Source organism: Gymnodraco acuticeps, unplaced genomic scaffold (genome assembly GCF_902827175.1).
Source record: "Gymnodraco acuticeps unplaced genomic scaffold, fGymAcu1.1, whole genome shotgun sequence".
In the NCBI taxonomy this organism is placed as follows: Eukaryota; Metazoa; Chordata; class Actinopteri; order Perciformes; family Bathydraconidae; genus Gymnodraco; species Gymnodraco acuticeps.
The window spans coordinates 502,913-519,899 of NW_022991031.1; the positions used below are offsets into that span (position 1 = coordinate 502,913).

The 16,987-nt window shown below is 42.6% G+C and overlaps 1 protein-coding gene across 8 annotated transcripts in view; it reads left to right on the forward strand.

The window, feature by feature from the left end:
* The window catches only part of dlgap1a (discs, large (Drosophila) homolog-associated protein 1a), a 199,717-nt gene that overhangs the window by 106,894 nt on the left and 75,836 nt on the right, over positions 1-16,987 (forward strand). For all 8 annotated transcript variants that reach the window (XM_034236359.1, XM_034236360.1, XM_034236362.1 and 5 more), the window contains exon 6: positions 5,997-6,369. In XM_034236359.1, coding sequence (XP_034092250.1) covers positions 5,997-6,369 — 373 coding nt within the window. The remainder of the gene's footprint in view (positions 1-5,996; positions 6,370-16,987) is intronic.

Sequence of the window (16,987 nt, forward strand, 5' to 3'; positions counted from 1 at the left end):
ATTAAAAACTCATTTTTAAAACTTGAAGTAGCTGTCTTTGTCCACAGTACACACTCCTTTCACTTTACCACTGCTTAGGCCTAGAATAAATATTAGGGCACCGTTCGGATAGAAAAACAGTGAATTCTTCATTTTTTGATAATGGTTTAGATACTGTCTGAGCCTGTGTGGGAGGGTGAGAGTCATGTGTCCAAGTCCAAACCCATCCATCACATTACAAGTGTCATCTTAATGGCTATGACTGGTGATATTTTATACATTTTCTTTTTGTCAAAAAATATGTCACGACCTCGATACAAACGGATGAACCCAAATGCACGACCCAGAGACAAAGTCTTGAATGTAAAAAAACGTCATTTTAATTTCACAGTTCAGGTAATCCCTCTTAACAGAGTAGGTACTGGAAATAACAAAAGGCGCTCACAAGGAGGAAAAAACTAGCCATAACAAAAAGAGAACTTAAGAAAAACTTAAGCCAACAAAACTTAACAAAAGAAACAAAACCTGACATGAGTGAAAGTGATCCTTTCAGAGCTGAGGCTTGGCACGACCATTCGGAGAAACAAACAAGACGAACTGACACAGGACAGGGGAGAGACAGGACTATTTAAACATGAGGCGAGTGGGAACAGGTGGAAACAATCAGGGGCGGGGCAGACACTGATGAAGGCGGGAAAAACACACGAGGGGAGGAAGAAACAGGGTCTGAAATGAAAGACAAGAGGTAAATACAAAATAAAACAGGAAATGGAAAACGAGACATGACAATAAACACAGAGACTGACTAGAGATAAATGATCTAAATAAACAGACATGACCAGACGTGAAAAAACATGAAATGACAGACATAATACATAAACATAACTAACACATTTGACGAGACACAACAAAATATCGTGCAGACCAACACAAAATATATCCTAGTTATCTGACTAACAAGAAGTGTGTTTGTATTAAGCCAGATATATATATATTTTTTTTACACAGTAGAGCAACACACGTGGATTGATGGCTGTCTTCCATTTTGATAGAGAAACGTTTTTTAAAACTGCAGTAACCCACTGCTTCTAGAAAGTTACTGAGACTTTTTATTGAATAAACCTATAAATGTTTGACCATTAATCCTTAAAGATAAATGTCTTCATAGCCGAGAGCAGACAGGAAGTGAAATCAGAAGTATTGAGAGATGTTGGTAGGGGTCTTTCTATGTTGACGATAAGAAAACCTACAGAAATACGGCAGAAGAAGTGACAGTGCATCACATGTGTTGTATTCTCTTAAATCAACTTTATTATTACTTATATCGAGGAATGTGTGTGACCACATGGTAATTGAAGAAGCTGCAAACAGCACTGATCGTTATAGACTTATTGTTCATACATTTAAAGGGTTGCCCATGATCAAAACATTATAATTGTTGAGTCATGTTTTGAGGCAATTAAAAACAACATGGTGTTGGCAACATGTACTTTACCAAAGCCATTTGCACCTATGATTAACTCTATTTCACTCCCTCCTGTCAGGCTACTGTTAAAGCATGTCTTCTTCAGTGCATGAAGTAAAGCTGTGCTCAATAAGCCTTCATTTGTCTCCTTCTAACCTCACCTTGAACCTCCACTTGCTCTATCCTGAACCTTTCCCTAATTACCATTAACCACACTGAATTGCATCTATTAACATTTTCAATATCCTCCTCTGCATGGATCCAACCATAAAACCCCAGTTAAATACCTTACCGCCATATGCTCTGTGTTGCAGTTGAGAATTTAATTTGTTCTCAATTCAAGTCAATGTGAGTCAATGGGATTCCAATCATTGAGTTCAGTGATACAGGGCTTTAAAATTACAAATAGAATGCCTGCTGGTTATTCGGTGATGTGGTAAAGACAGAGAAAGAAAGCAAAAATGTTGCTTGTTAACATCAGATTGAAAAATAATAGATTTCACACAATAGTTTTAGGTCTATTTGTTGTGGAACACTATTTTTCTGTGTCCATGCAGTTTTTCTCAGCATCAGTTTTCTTTATTTTTTGCGTTTGTATCTGGTTTCGTAATTTCTTGAAACCAAAGGAACATGTTTGCCCCGTGATGGGATCTGAAATTCAAGATATGGACTGTGTGTTATTCTAAATGCAGATGGCACAGCAGTGGTATCCTCATTAATATATAGGAAAACAGTTTAATCAAGTTTGACAGTAAATCACTTACGGCCCGTCCACACAGCGGCGTGCGTTGAAGCTTCCAACGCTTCTGCCCATTCACTTTGAATGGGGTGACGTCACTTTTAGCCGAACTGCATCGTGGGAAGCGACGCGGAGCGTTGCTGGCGTGGCTCGCTGCAAAAGTTGAGCAATGTTCAACTTTTGACGCCTCGGCTGAAGCGTCAGCCAATCGAATCATATGCCAGTACAAGCTCTAGCCAATCAAACCGCTGCTTGTGTGTCAGGGGCGGGAGATTCATGTGATTGGTTGTTGGTCGAGTGTCAGACACGCCCGCCGGCAAGCGTCAACGCACGCTGCTGTGTGGACGGGCCGTTACAGTAACGCAGCTGTCGTAACGATAAGTGCAAGTCTGTTCAGAAACCAAAACTCTAATCTCTGTTTAGAGAATCTTCCTCTCTGTCGTCACACAACATCATCATATACACAGTAAACAGTACAGCATCTTAGTATTCATCATGTGTTTTTTCAACCATCAACTCTCCAAACTCTAAATATTCTATATATAAGTTTGTGTATTTGTGTCTGCGACTCTTGACCATTGGTTTAGGATGCAGCTTTATGTATTATTATTAGGGCTGTCAAACGATTAAAATGTTTAATCAGATTAATCACAGCTTAAAAATTAATTAATCATGATTAATCACCATTCGAACTATGTCCAAAATATGCCATTTATTTATGTATATTGTTGTGGGAGTGGAAAGATAAATGAAAGAAGGCGGATATATCCATTTCACATACAGTATCTATGTTTATTATAACATTTTTCTGCGTGTCAAAATGAAAGACAACCCACACACCTATCAATCATCAAACCGTGGGGTCTTCATTCATTACGTGTTGATTTCTATCAACGGGGGAGTACTTCAGGAAAGTCGACGGGGGGGGGGGGTGGGGGGGGGGGGGGGGGTGGCGGCTAGTGGAGTACTTCGTGACCACAGAGTGTGAACGTTGTGATCAGCTGTTTTAGCGCAGTTCTCCAGTGAAGGGGGGGGGAGTCTCCCTCCGCAGCCGGTTGGCGTAGTTTTGGCACAATTCCGTTGTACAGACCGACGTTAACAGCAGCCCTGTCTGTGCACACGGAGACCGATTCTGTCGTCCGGTGATCTAACCGCCTTCTGGAAAAGTTTCACAAGTAGGCCTACGTCGGTACGCAAATGCGCTTTGTGACACAAGTGACGGTACGCATTTCAGAGAGATTCCGCACATAACCTGCGTACCAGTTATGTGCACCCCTGTACTACAGCAAAAGTATTCTCCGTCGGGACTTCCTGCAACAACACCACGCCGTTATCAAAGATGTTCTATTGAGAAGACGATCACTACGTGACAAAAGTTTTCAAAACCGTGGCTACTGAAATCAATCTTACTAACTGCTGTCTGTGCAATTTACTCCGCGAGTTGGCAGACTTTATTTTGCTTACTTTAACATCATTTTTCATGGTGGGGCTAAGCCATTTCTTGGTATGGGTGTAGCCTACCCCAGCCATACCCTGGCGCTGCCACTGGTGGCACGTATGGGGCGGGCCATTCTGCACATGCGTTAAATGCATTAAATATTTTAAAGCAATTAATTCAAAAAATTAATTACCGCCGTTAACGCGATAATTTTGACAGCACTAATTATTATTTAACATATTTAATAAGGATAACCAAACATGTGTGAGTCGTCAGCATGAGATGAAGCAGGGGTTAGAACTACCACTTGGAGCAGATTCAATTCCCACCTCTTCATTAAATGGAAGTGCTAGAAAGAGATACGCCCACAAGATTTTTCTCAAGTGGGAGAAGTTTCTTTTGAGGTACTTATAGAGAACCGCACAGTGACGCATCCTAAAACCCGGATGTAAACTCCTTCCGGTTCCTTCGTCAAAAACGCAATGCAATTTCTCCATAGGATTTTGGAAAATAGCTGGAAATAAGGTCTGTGGTTGACACACATTTAAGAGACGGATCACGTTTTGTTCAGCCGGATAATATCCACATGTCTATCCTACTTATATAATTTTCGAAGCATAAATCTAGTCGCAAGAAGCAAAATGCTAACGTTATGCTATAAAGGAACTACAGCAGGGTCGCTGCTTCAATGTCACGCCAACTTAAAATCCATATTCAAACATACAGATTGTAAATGGTACAAGTTGAAGTGTTTGAACAGTTTGCAGGAGGCAGGTACTTGCTTTCAAGCAGAACAGGGCAAACAAACTTAGCGGGAGTGTTTTACGTGTTCGGTGTAATGACGTAAAACGGCCTGGACAACTTCTGTAGTCCTATTCAGCCACTTGTTAACAACCATCGTTTTTCAGACACGTAAACTCTTCAAAAATCACCAGCGGGGTCACTGCTGATGGATTTAATGTCGTAGAACAACACGTGGTCTGTCTCTTCAATTTGTGTCAAACACAGACCTTATTTGGAGCTATTTTCCAAAATCCTATGGAGAAATTGCATTGCTTTTTATCGAAGGAACCGGACGTGGTAAAAATTCTAACTTTTTTAGGACGTGTCACTGCGGTTCTCTATTCTCCTTCAGAGAAAGCTTATCTGGCAACTGGAACTCCGAGTGGCACCACATCCAATGTTCCCGGCTCCACCCTTAAATAATGCAGACTGAAACTCAAGTGGTGCCATGTGGTGTCAACAACTGAAATCTCCACCAACAATGGCGGTTACGGTCCAGCCCCCTGTAGCAATCCTTTCCCCTCTTCCTAGACGAGCCCCCAGGAACTGCGCCACTCGGTTGAGCAAATGTATGTAATGGCCAAACTGCGGTACTACAACTTCCATTTTGCCTTCATGTGGCACTGATAGCTCTCATAGGAATGGACGAGGGCCCGCCTCTGACACTGTATCCAGTTCTCTTTATTCATCTGAATAGCTACAGCCCAGAGCTGGTTGGAAACAGCAAGCCCCTCCCTCCTCTAATAAAATGCCAAACTCGGTTCTTCAAACCCCTAGTGAACAAACCAATAACCCTCAAACCAAGGAATCAAGCAGATGCCAGCAAGCATGACCTCCTTATAGAGCTGTCCTGAATACCATTTTTCGGGCTCCGGATATTCGGTAGTAATCAGCAGCGAATATTCGAATATTCGGCCCGCGCGGGGGGGGAGGGAGCGTAGTAATCAGCAGCGAACCGCTTCAACACGTGTATTTCGGTGTATTCATTTTGTTATTCTACAGTATTGTTGTTTTATAGTTATTTGTTAATGTAACCCAATTTGTGTTCTTTGAAATTGAAAAGGATGTTGCATTGTGTTTGTTACTTTCGTTGCAGTTGTATATGTCTATATGGACATGCTTTTATTTTTGAAGGAGAGGTAGCGCTGTTGACAGGAAGTTGTTGTTGCTATGGAAACAACGTGACGGAGATTAACGGAGAAAAGTAATATCTACATATAAAGACGGAGAAAGTAAACAATAACGTTTATGGTTAAGTGTTAGCACCCTCCAAAGAGGCACAAGCTCTTACGTTGATATTGGAGATTTCAATAAATTCAATTTGAAAAAAAACGGGGAAAAAACAAACAAAACGAATATCCGAATAACGAAATTGAAACCCGAATAGTACTCCAACGAACGAATATTCGGGTACAGCCCTACCTCCTTAAAGTATTTCCAATGTATCTCTTCAAGCTCAAACTTTGACAAACAATAGGCAGCCTCTTAATCGATAATAAATAACACCAGTCGTTTCACCAACTTCCGTCCTCTTTATTGTTCTCTGTTTCTCCCCTTTTCTCTCTCTGATGTCCTCCCTCCCCCTCCTCCAGCTGAGTGAGGTGGAGGTGAATGGGCAGATCGAGCAGGTGTGTGAGCAGGTCTACAGTGAGATGCAGGCCCAGGCATTGCAGGCTGCCATGAACCGCATGGACACCATGAACCGCATGGACACCATGAATCGCATGGACACCATGAACCGCATGGACACCATGAACCGCATGGACACCATGGACACCATGGACACCATGGACACCCTGCCTATGCCTGGATACTTCCGGATGCGGAGCCACAGTTATGTCCGGGCGATCGATCAGGGCTGTTCAGGGGACGAGGAAGGAGAGGGGGGGAGGCCGCTGCTCCTGCTGCCCTCCTCCCCGCCACGCACATCCGCCACCACCGTCAGGACCATCCAGAGCAGCACAGGTAGGGCACTGAGAGCCGGGATGTTCAGTCTGAATGTGTTGGGATTTGTCTTTTTATCCTTCGGTTAGGTTTAGGGTTAGGTTTAGGGTTAGGTTTGGGTTGAGGTTAGGGGTTCCTGGTTAGGATTACTTTACACTACAGATATCTATGTGTGTGTGTGTGTGTGTGTGTGTGTGTGTGTGTGTGTGTGTGTGTGTGTGTGGTGTGTGTGTGTGTGTGTGTGTGTGTGTGTGTGTGTGTGTGTGTGTGTGTGGTGTGTGTGTGTGTGTGTGTGTGTGTGTGTGTGTGTGTGTGTGTGTGTGTGTGTGTGTGTGTGTGTGTGTGTGTGTGTGTGTGTGTGTGTGTGTGTGTGTGTGTGTGTGTGTGTGTGTGTGTGTGTGTGTGTGTGTGTGTGTGTGTGTGTGTAGTTATATGTCATGAAGTTGGGGTTGGTTGTACCAGTTCCTGAATATGTGTTGGACTCTGGTTGTGTTCCAAGTGAGATGATCCTCTTCTATATTGAATGTGTCTTGTGGGAGGGCTGTGAGTGTCTGAAAGTATTTGGCTGTGGCTTTGTTGATTATTGTGAGGGTCAGTTGCTGTGTTGAGGTGGGATGTGGGGAAAAGTTGAGGAGGGAGAAATAAACATCTGCATTGGGGAAGGTGGTGCGTGATTGCTTAGACCAGTGGTCTTCACTGTTTTATACATGCGAGCCGCATTGATAGGACAAAGTCAATAAGAGAGCCACGTATACCGCAAAGTATGAAAAGCTGCATACAGTTATAATAAGCATGTCTGCTTATTAATCTGTCATCCTACCCAGAACATACAATATGCAATGCAGCCAACCAATACTGTAATGTAATGCGTCTTTGAGCACTCGGAAAAGCGCTATATAAAATAAATGCATTATTATTATTATTATTATTATTATTATTAAACTCTTCCATTAACACCCTGAGTACGTTTGCAGCTGTGTGTTTTGCTCCACCTTTATGTAAAAGAAACTGCAGCAGCTTGACCACAGAGCGTTGTGATCAGCTGATTTTGCGCAGTTCTCCAGTGTGTGCACGGATCACAGAATGTGCACACAGGGGAGTCTCCCACCGCAGCCGGTTGGCGTAGTTTTGGCACAATTATGTTGTACATGCTGACATTAACAGCAGCCCCGCCTGTGCACACGGCAACCAACTTTGTCATCCAGTGATCTAAGCCCGCCTCCTGGAAAAGCTTCACAGGTCCGTCGGTGACGGCATGTGCGGTTCGGCAAGTCCGAAAGTCCGAAGATTTTCTGCAGGGAGCAAAACGCCAAAGTGGCTGCTTAGTGTATTTTAGCGTTTTGGACATAATAGTCAAATAGTTTACTCCACTGAGTGTTGACAAGAAACACGTGTAGACCAAATATGTGTTTTGTTTTGATGACCTATCAGGTACGCAAAGGCGCTTAGTGACACAAGTGACGTTACGCATTTCAGATGTTTGCATGCGTTTGTTTGCATGTTTGCATGCGTACCTGCGTTATGTGACTTTGAGACTTGAAAAGCGCTATATAAATTCAATTTATTATTATTATTATGCCTACTGTCATGCGAGCCACCAATGAAAGCTTGGCAAGCCGCATGAGGCTCGCGAGCCGCGCAATGAGGAACCCTGGCTTAGACAGTGATGCAAAATCTTGGACGGTGTGTTTTGGGTTCCGTTTTTCACTGCTGAGGGCTAATAAAACGACAAGGGTTTCTGGGTGGTAGGATTGGGAGACATATTCTTAGGACTCGTTCCACTCTGGCTCCTGGATGGCCATCAAGTTGGAGGATGGGGATGTAGTGGGCCAAGCCGGGGTTCATGCCGTCTCCGATCACGAAGACGGCCTTGTTTCCGTTGAATCTCCAGTAGTTGGATGAATGATCTGTTCTTTCATTGTAGGACTGGGAGATGCTAATGTCAATGTTATTGCCAGGGGAAATTAGCCGTGGTGGAGAAGGAGGGGGAGAGGAGAGAACTCATTCAGTCTGAATGTGTTGTTATTTGTCTTTTTACCCTTGGGTTAGGGTTAGGATAACGTTTTCATACCAGAGCCTGGTGGTGTACCCTCAGCTGTAAGATGATATTATTACTATAATATGTAACTTGGCAGTAAATATCACTCCTACTGATAACAGTACCTTCGACTAAAGAACCGTGGTCACCTCAGCATCTGGGGTAGTCCGGACATTTCCAAACCACTGTAGAATTCTGAAACAGGGAAATGCAGCACATTAACTCCAGAACGGTATATAAGTAACATTTTGAAGCAATTGTAAATTATTTGAATATCTCCATTTTATGTTTCTTTGTACTTGTAGTACCTTTAGTCACTTTGCAGATTTTGATTAATGAGCACCTCCGCTCACACACAGTTTAAAAAGGACGGAAAGAGAAGGATTTAGGTCAGGGGTGCCCAACCTTTTTTGAACCGAGAGCTACTTTTAAAGTTGCCAGTCTGCCGAGATCTACCAGTCCAAATAGAGAGGCGTAGCCATTACTGACAACCTACTACCAGGTAAATACACACTTCTACTTGTATAAAACTGACCTCTGTACGATTAATACTTCATAAAATATTTATATTTATAACATTTCTTACCTCTTTCTAATCTACACACATACAAGTATTTAACTGAAGTTACACAACAGTGTTGTTGATACGGAGTTGGAGTTTATTCACACGTCACATACTACAGTGGGTAATGTTTTCAAGAAACATTGAACAGTGCTGCCACATATGACACAGGAAAAAAAGAAAAGACTCTGAACCCTTTCTTTGCCATTATATAAAAATAGTGTTGATACAAAAGTATAAATTAGGCTTACTAATAAGACAACTCAGATCTGAAGCTACACAGGAATCTGCTGCAGCAACAGTGCAATAAAAAAGACAAAATTAATAGAATCAAACCCTTTTTTTGTTGCATTTTAGTAGATTATAAAAATAAATGCCTTTAAAATAGGATACAAGCAACACTAGTTTCTTAACCTGAATTGATAATAGACTATAATCAATTTAAACAGAACAGATCTTAATGTGTGCATTCTTATACCATTTTGTATAATAATTATAATGAATAAGTTAAAACAAACTAAAACTTACAGCTGATTAATAACGGTATCTAACTTGAGTTTTTATTATATCAAAAACCTGTTGAAATGCTACTGTTATTTTTACTGTCCCCAAAAAGCGCGTCGGCAGCCTCCAGGAATGCTTCTTTCACAACTTTGCCGTCTTTGAAAGACTTCATGTGTTTCGCAAGAACGTGACTGACACGATAAGATGCTATGGAGCAGCCTTGCTCTTGTTGTTGGGCCTGGTGGAAATGGACTGCTGTGCATTTAGCTGTCCTTTCAGGCCCCTCCCCTTTTGGGAGTGTAGTGCAGAATTAGGAGGGAGTTCCGTCTCGTAGCGTTTGTGCACCGTTTTGAAATGCCGCTCCTAAATTACCCTTCTTCGATAAAGCCACGCTCGCATTGTAGATGAGACAGATGGACTTTGAATTGGAATAGATACAAAAATAATCATCCTCCCACTCGGAGTGAAAAATTATATATTTTGGGCTTTTTTGCTTCTGCCATAATTGCGGTCTTGTGTGTGTGCGGACTGTCACTCCTGTTGACACGGACAACGTCAGCAAACTAGTGCCCACTGCCCACCAGCCACGCCCCCACACATGGGGTCACGCCGACCAATCACAAAGCTTTGATGCGTTCATGTGCATTATTCTGGCACAGGAAGATTATGTTATAGGACATTAACGATAAAACAGAATATTGTTGTTCTATTTTTAGACACATCTCGCGATCGACTGGGAATCTCCTCACCTAAATCAGTGGTGCCCAACCAGTCGATCGCGATCGACCGGTCGATCGCGATCGACTGGTTGGGCACCCCTGATTTAGGTGAACCAACACAGGTTTATTGTCCCAAAAAGAAAGCGAAGAACTAGGGGTGTAACGGTATCCGTATTCGTCCCGTACCGTCACGGTTCGGACGTCACGGTTCGGCACATGCAGTCACACGGCGAATACGCCTTTTTTTTACGAGTGGGAAAAAAGTCTGTCATTCAGGGCAGTATCCACTACACTATATATAATCCAGGGGGCGGTATTGCGCCTAAAAGCTGTTTGCCAGCCACCCTTAAACAACAAATGAAGAACAAGAACAAAACGAACTAAATACAAGAAGAAGAAAAGTTAGTATGGCGATTTCATATAACACACAGGAGCTAGAACCCACCTGCTTCTTTTAAATCAGCTGTGTGGGAACATTTCGGGTTCCCTGTGGACTACAATAACGATGAAGTGTGCGAGTGGTGGATCGGACAAGGACGGTGTGTCGGCGTTGTTAGACAGCGGTGCGGTATGCTAATGGTAACACACGCCAAACATGCTAAATCATATCAGAAGGCATCACCCAGATTTGCCAATCACCGGAGCTCGGCAAAAGACAACAGCAGTTCAGCAGCTTATCCCCGCTGTTTTTAAGAAGCCAATAGGCATGAAAGCCGAGAGACCAAAATAAATAACGGAAGCTTTTGGCTTATTATTTATGATGTAATATTTTCAAGACATTCTTTTTAGTTTTACAGCTTGATGAAACCTTTTTGTTTGACATCAGCCATTATACTGTAGATAATATGGCCATCTGAGTGTGTGTGGTACTATTTGTGGTTTGTTTTGAACTGTTACAGTTAATTATTCAAAATGTCAGAGTTCCTTATTTTTAAACTGAAACTTGCACTACTGTTCAAAAATAAATAACAACACACCTGGAATTATGCATTTTGGACGTTTTTTTGTGTTTTCTTGTTGTACCGAACCCGTACCGAACTGTGACCCCCAAACCGAGGTACGAACAGAACCGTGACTTCTGTGAACCGTTACACCCCTACCAAGAACACAAAGAAACAAGTAAAACGGTGCGGGGTCTTTATGGCGTCCGTTTGTGCGGCCCAGACGTCCTCCCAGGACCCAGCCTACTGCAAGACATACCAGAACCAGGTTACCAACATGCTTTTATTGAGTGACTGATTACTTGATTCTGATCAGCTGTCTGGTCTCCGACCGAACCGCTCCCATCACTCCAGCAGCCGGCGCTCTAACCACACCCCGCTGCCACATACCCCCACTGCCCGACTCAGGCCGGGAAAGCCGAAAGCTGACTCCCCCCTCCGCCGAGCGAGAGAGGAAATCAGCCACGACCATCCGGTTACCCGGCCTGTGGATCACCTTGAAGTTGAAAGGCTGTAACGCCAGATACCACCGATTGATCCGGGCGTTGGCATCATTCATGCGATGGAGCCACTGGAGCGTTGCATGTAGGGATGGGTAACGAGCCCTGGTATTAAACGGGCCCCGGGGCTGAATTATTAAAGACCGTGGTACCGTTAAGCTCCGACGTTAGCCGTCTTTTTATCGGTACTGGAGACATGTAAAAAATATATGTCATATTGCTACACAAACATTATATTGCAGTTTTAGTGTCGCCAACTCTGTTTCTAATACGCAAAAAGACTGCAAAATGCGTCTATGATTATTTTTAGTATTTTCGATCTCTCTCCCCCGCCTGCTTGCGAGGGGGCGGGGCAGTTTACACACACACAGCTGCTACATGCAGCAACACACACACACGGAGGAGATGGCGGAGAGAACACGCTTCGAGGTGTGGTTAAACTTTACCCGTATCGATGTGGACAATGCTCGTTGCCTAAAGCGCAATAAGAGTTTAGCATGTAAGGGTGGTAACACGAGCAATTTGTCTAAACATTTTGCAAAAGTGTACCACATTCAGACGGAGGAATGCACCGGGTTCGACTGTCTTTCTAGTAGCTCTGTAGCCCCATCCACGAGTAACGTTTCCACGTCAGGTGTTATGTATGCTAGCAGCAACACACGGAGTTAGCTACATTATACAAACATGGGTTAATGATTAGAGGTAACTGAGTTATTTATTTTGTTAAAGTTTCAGCTATTCTGTTTACAATTCTGTCATCACATTATTTAATACGATTTGTTAAAACGCTGTTGTTTCTTTTGATGTGAAATATTATGTATTTCATTCAAATAAAAAGCAATGTTAGTTTTGTTCACAATTAGTTTAGATAGTTTACCTTGTTTTTTTCACCAAAAGAACCGATAAGAGTACCGTTAAAAGACCGGACCGATAAGCGGTATCGATAAAAGTAGTAGTACCGTTAAAACCTTAATGATACCCATCCCTAGTTGCATGGTCCGACCAGAGGGTGAAAGGGCGCCCCAGGAGGTAGTAACGCAGTGCTCCGACCGCCCACCGTATGGCGAGGCACTCCTTTTCCACCGTACTGTAGTTCACCTCTCACTGAGTGAGCTTACAGCAAATGTACAGTACAGGAGGGTCGACCTCCTCCACCTCCTGGGACAAAACGGCCCCCGCCCCGCTGTTGGAGGCGTCGGTCTGCAACACGAAAAGGAGAGAGAAGTTAGGAGTGTATAGGAGCGGTTTACCACAGAGAGCTTTCTTAACTGGTCAGCTTGGAAAAGGACCGGATGAACTGCCTGTAGTAGCCTCTTGTCCTCTTTTTTTGTCTTAGGCATCCGATAGGCCGAAATAGCGGCCGTCTTCTCTATTTGTGGCCGCACCTGCCCGCCGCCCAACAACAGAGTATTCCTACTCTCTTTTACTTCTACCTTTACTTTAGTACAATATCTGAGTACTTCTCCCGTCTCTGACTTTAAGAGTATCATGACATGACATTTTAAAGGTCACCTATCATGCTATTTTTAGGCAATAGCATAGGTCTCAGATATACAAATATATAAAAAAACATGTCTAAGAAGTGTTTTGCTCAAAATACCAAACAGATCACCCATTCTAGCCATGCCTCATATCCCTCTATTTCACTTCTTGTTTCAAAAGTGCTGATTTGGGGTATAAAGCTTTACAAAAAAAGAAATGTTGATCAAAAAGAGGGGCGGAGCTTATGCCTGCTCATGCGGGACATTCTACCGGCAGATACTGCGGTGATGAAACACCATATTGTGGATTATCAAGGATTATCTCTGAAACAGTATGGAGCTCAAAGGCTTTCTCTCTTGCCGGTTATACCACAAGGTGAGTTCCTTTTTACTTCCTGCTTCTTCACACACATGCTCTCTCCAGTACATTTTAGCTCTGAGTGTTAGCGATGCTAATGTAAACACAGACCATATTACGTCCAAAATAGTCGGGCATTGTTTCTGATAGCAACGTTTCTGATGGTGCAGTGGGTCTGCATTGCCGATATGACGTCATATCGGACGCAAATCTGGATCAGCTCCGTTGTAGCCCCGTTTTCAGAGATTTGGGTACGGAGGAAAAGAGAGAGGATTTTATTTTCTGATGCTGCGTGAGTTCCCTGACACACCGGGGACACATATTTATGTATAAAAGACATCAAAAAGTGCATTTTGCACAATAGGTCCCCTTTAAGCTCCAACAGCAGGTGACCCTGTTCTCCTGTCCCATCCTGAAGCCGCTGATAGCAGGTTAATTTCCTTCTCAATGGCAGCTACATCTTGAAAGCCTGTGATCAGTGATGTGAGTCACCTCACATTTTCCCAGAAATACTGATGTTTCATTCGTCAGACACTCCTTCATTTGCCTCCTGGAAACTTTAATCTTCACTACAAAATATTTCATGTTTTCATACCTTTGCATTTACAAGCCGGTTTTCCTTGCAAGCTTTGTTTCATTGTAGATAGTGAGCTCAATTTAGAAATGGAGGTCTGCCATCCTCTCAGGGTTGCTCAGTTCAACAAGGCTTTGTCCTTTTTTTCTTTTAAAGAACGCTCCATGTCTCATCTCAGAGAATAGATGCACTCAAGTGCCAAGACTCAGCAAAGACACCAAATCTCCTGCCTTCACCTTGCACTTGAATTGAACACACATTCAATCACTGGATACAATGATTTCACTTTATTACCTTTTAACCCTAACTATTTTTTACTTATTTTCTTTTTTTCAATTTTCTTTTTCTTCTAGTTTAATCCTCACATGTGCTGTTCCATCGATGGCTAGTCATTATGAGTAACCAGCACACTGCTGCCTGCGTCTGGGAACAGTGTTCTGGGGCCTCATTTATAACGCCGTGCGTAGGACTCACGTGGGAAGGTTGCTTACGTAGTAGAAATCCCAAAAATAGGTACAGAAATGTTCCGACATTTTCCGATTCACCAAACATTGCGTACCGGCGAGGAAAGTGCGTACAGCACTTCCTACGCCGGTTTCCCTTTATAAATCACAACCGACTCGAAATGCGGTGCAGCTTTTGCGGGGTTCACGTAACGCCCATATTTGCCTATAAATAGTCAAAGAAACGCCCATTCATTCATTCTGACTGACTTTATGAAGAAGATTGCAGGAAATGTCAGATGTGGGTTATTTTGGGGAGGTGGAGATAAATCATATTGTTTGGTGGATGCCGTTTGAACCAGAGTAGCATCATGGAGGTCGGATCGTCACCAAAATAAATAAATAAGTGGTCCGAAAAAGGTTAATGACAAAAACAATACACATTGCCTTCCTCAGGCAGTGTGTTTGTACCGGGGACAGGAGACCCCCCCCTTGATGAGAAACTGTAAGAAGTGATCGGGGAATCCCTCCGGAGTGGAGTCATGACGACTGGATCTGAATTATGTTTTTGTATTTGGTGGTTTGTGTTCCCCCCCCCGCAGCAACCCTATATCTACCAGTTAAAGGAAATACAACTAATGTGTTGTGTTATATCAGCTGTACAATTTACCACATGGTGTTCTTAGTTTCCATACCTCCTGTGTTTTACGAGCGACTTATCAAGTCTTAGCAAACGGCATAAAACATGATTAAACATGGTAGTATATAAAACCATGCTCGTATCTACAACCTATAGAAATGCAAAACCGCATCATTTATGAGAAAACATTTCATAACATTAACGCAACATATTCGAGGTGGTTTTAAATAACATATCCGTATTTATTTATTTCTCCAAGTTATGTTTTTGTGTGCACTGAGGAGTCGCAAACAGGCGTTTGTTTAATCATTTTAAGATTGGCTTTAATCAATGTTTGAAAATGAATTCTTCATATATGATAAATGAGAGGTAACATTTTATTTATGGTATTATTTCCACATATTTCTCTCCATTCTTCCTTCTGCCAACGCGGTGTCGCAGTTTCTTCCGTTTTTGTGCTTAGTGCGTACGCATGGGTCAGAGTTTGCGTGGAGGACCGCACGTTTTCCCGTCAAGTTAGTATTTTATAAATCGCAAACATTGCGTAGAAACTGGCGTACACCATTTTTTGAGCGTATATCCCTTTATAAATGAGGCCCCTGATCTGTGATAACACGACGAGCTAAATGAATCAGCTTCCCAGTCCTCTCAACAAAGCTGACAATTATCTGGCCTCCATTTTCAAGTGACTTTTTTCTTTGGAGTCTCATGAGATGGACAGTCACATTTTCCCCATGAATTACTCCAAAGTTCTAATTTTCGAAAGTCAAAAAATACAATGCATGAACTTGAACTCTACTACAAACTTCTTAGGACTCAGCAATTACATTAAGTTGAACCTTATATTAAGTCAGGATTTAGTTTTTTCAGTATGTTGAGAAAAATAACAAACTGGTCTTCTTATCAGAGATTATTTCATGAATACACACATTGATGCAAAAGTGTAAGACTTGCTTACCAAACAGGAAAATACTTAGTTATGAATTGTGATTTCCTCTTGAAACAAGGCCACTGGCTTATCAGGGATCAAACCTCATTCTGTTATTGTCTTCTTTTTAATCTGGACTGCAGTGTTGTAGATTACACAAACAGATAACTCGTCTTACTGCAGAGATCCCTTTAGGGAAAAAGCCAGTCCCTTTTTAAATGTGACTCTGTGTCTAGTGACTGCACCGGATCAGCCGCAGCGCTGCTGTGTGCTCAGAGGCAGTTTGACAGAACTCACAGTGCAACACAACATCCTGCAGTTGCACACATAACAGGAGGAAGAATTATAAAACGCTTGGGGTTGCAGTTACGTGCATAACTGCACTCTGCAGCGCACTGTAACAATGAAGCAGAAATCTTGCAGAGATAATCTTTTAAAGGCAAAAAAGAGCATGTCTTTATGCGTGGTATTCAGATGAGAACATGCCAGAGTGGAAGTCATGGGGGACTCGGTGTCGGCTGTTGGGTATTAGGGTGTTCTTTATTTCAGTGCTCAACTGGGGATGACCTACATTTACTGCTCCTCTGGGAATTCTTATAGAGTTAACCAAGAGGATAAATGGACACACACAGGCGGATAAGCCACAATGTCTATGTATATTTTATTCACTCATGCACACACTCGCACATTCTTCTGCAGTCTCACAGTACAGTAGATGGTTAGCGCCGCATCCACATGACTGGACATTGTGCTCATAAATGTTGCTCCAATATCCACTGAACTGAATCATTCATTCAGGCCTATTGTGCAACTGAAGTATTATCACCACTGGACTATTTGTTGACCAATTGTACTGTGTGATATGTTTGATCAAACATGAGTTTTAACCCACAAGACAAGAAAACACAATAGAAAACACGAGATCTCACTAATGAGACAACCAACCAGATG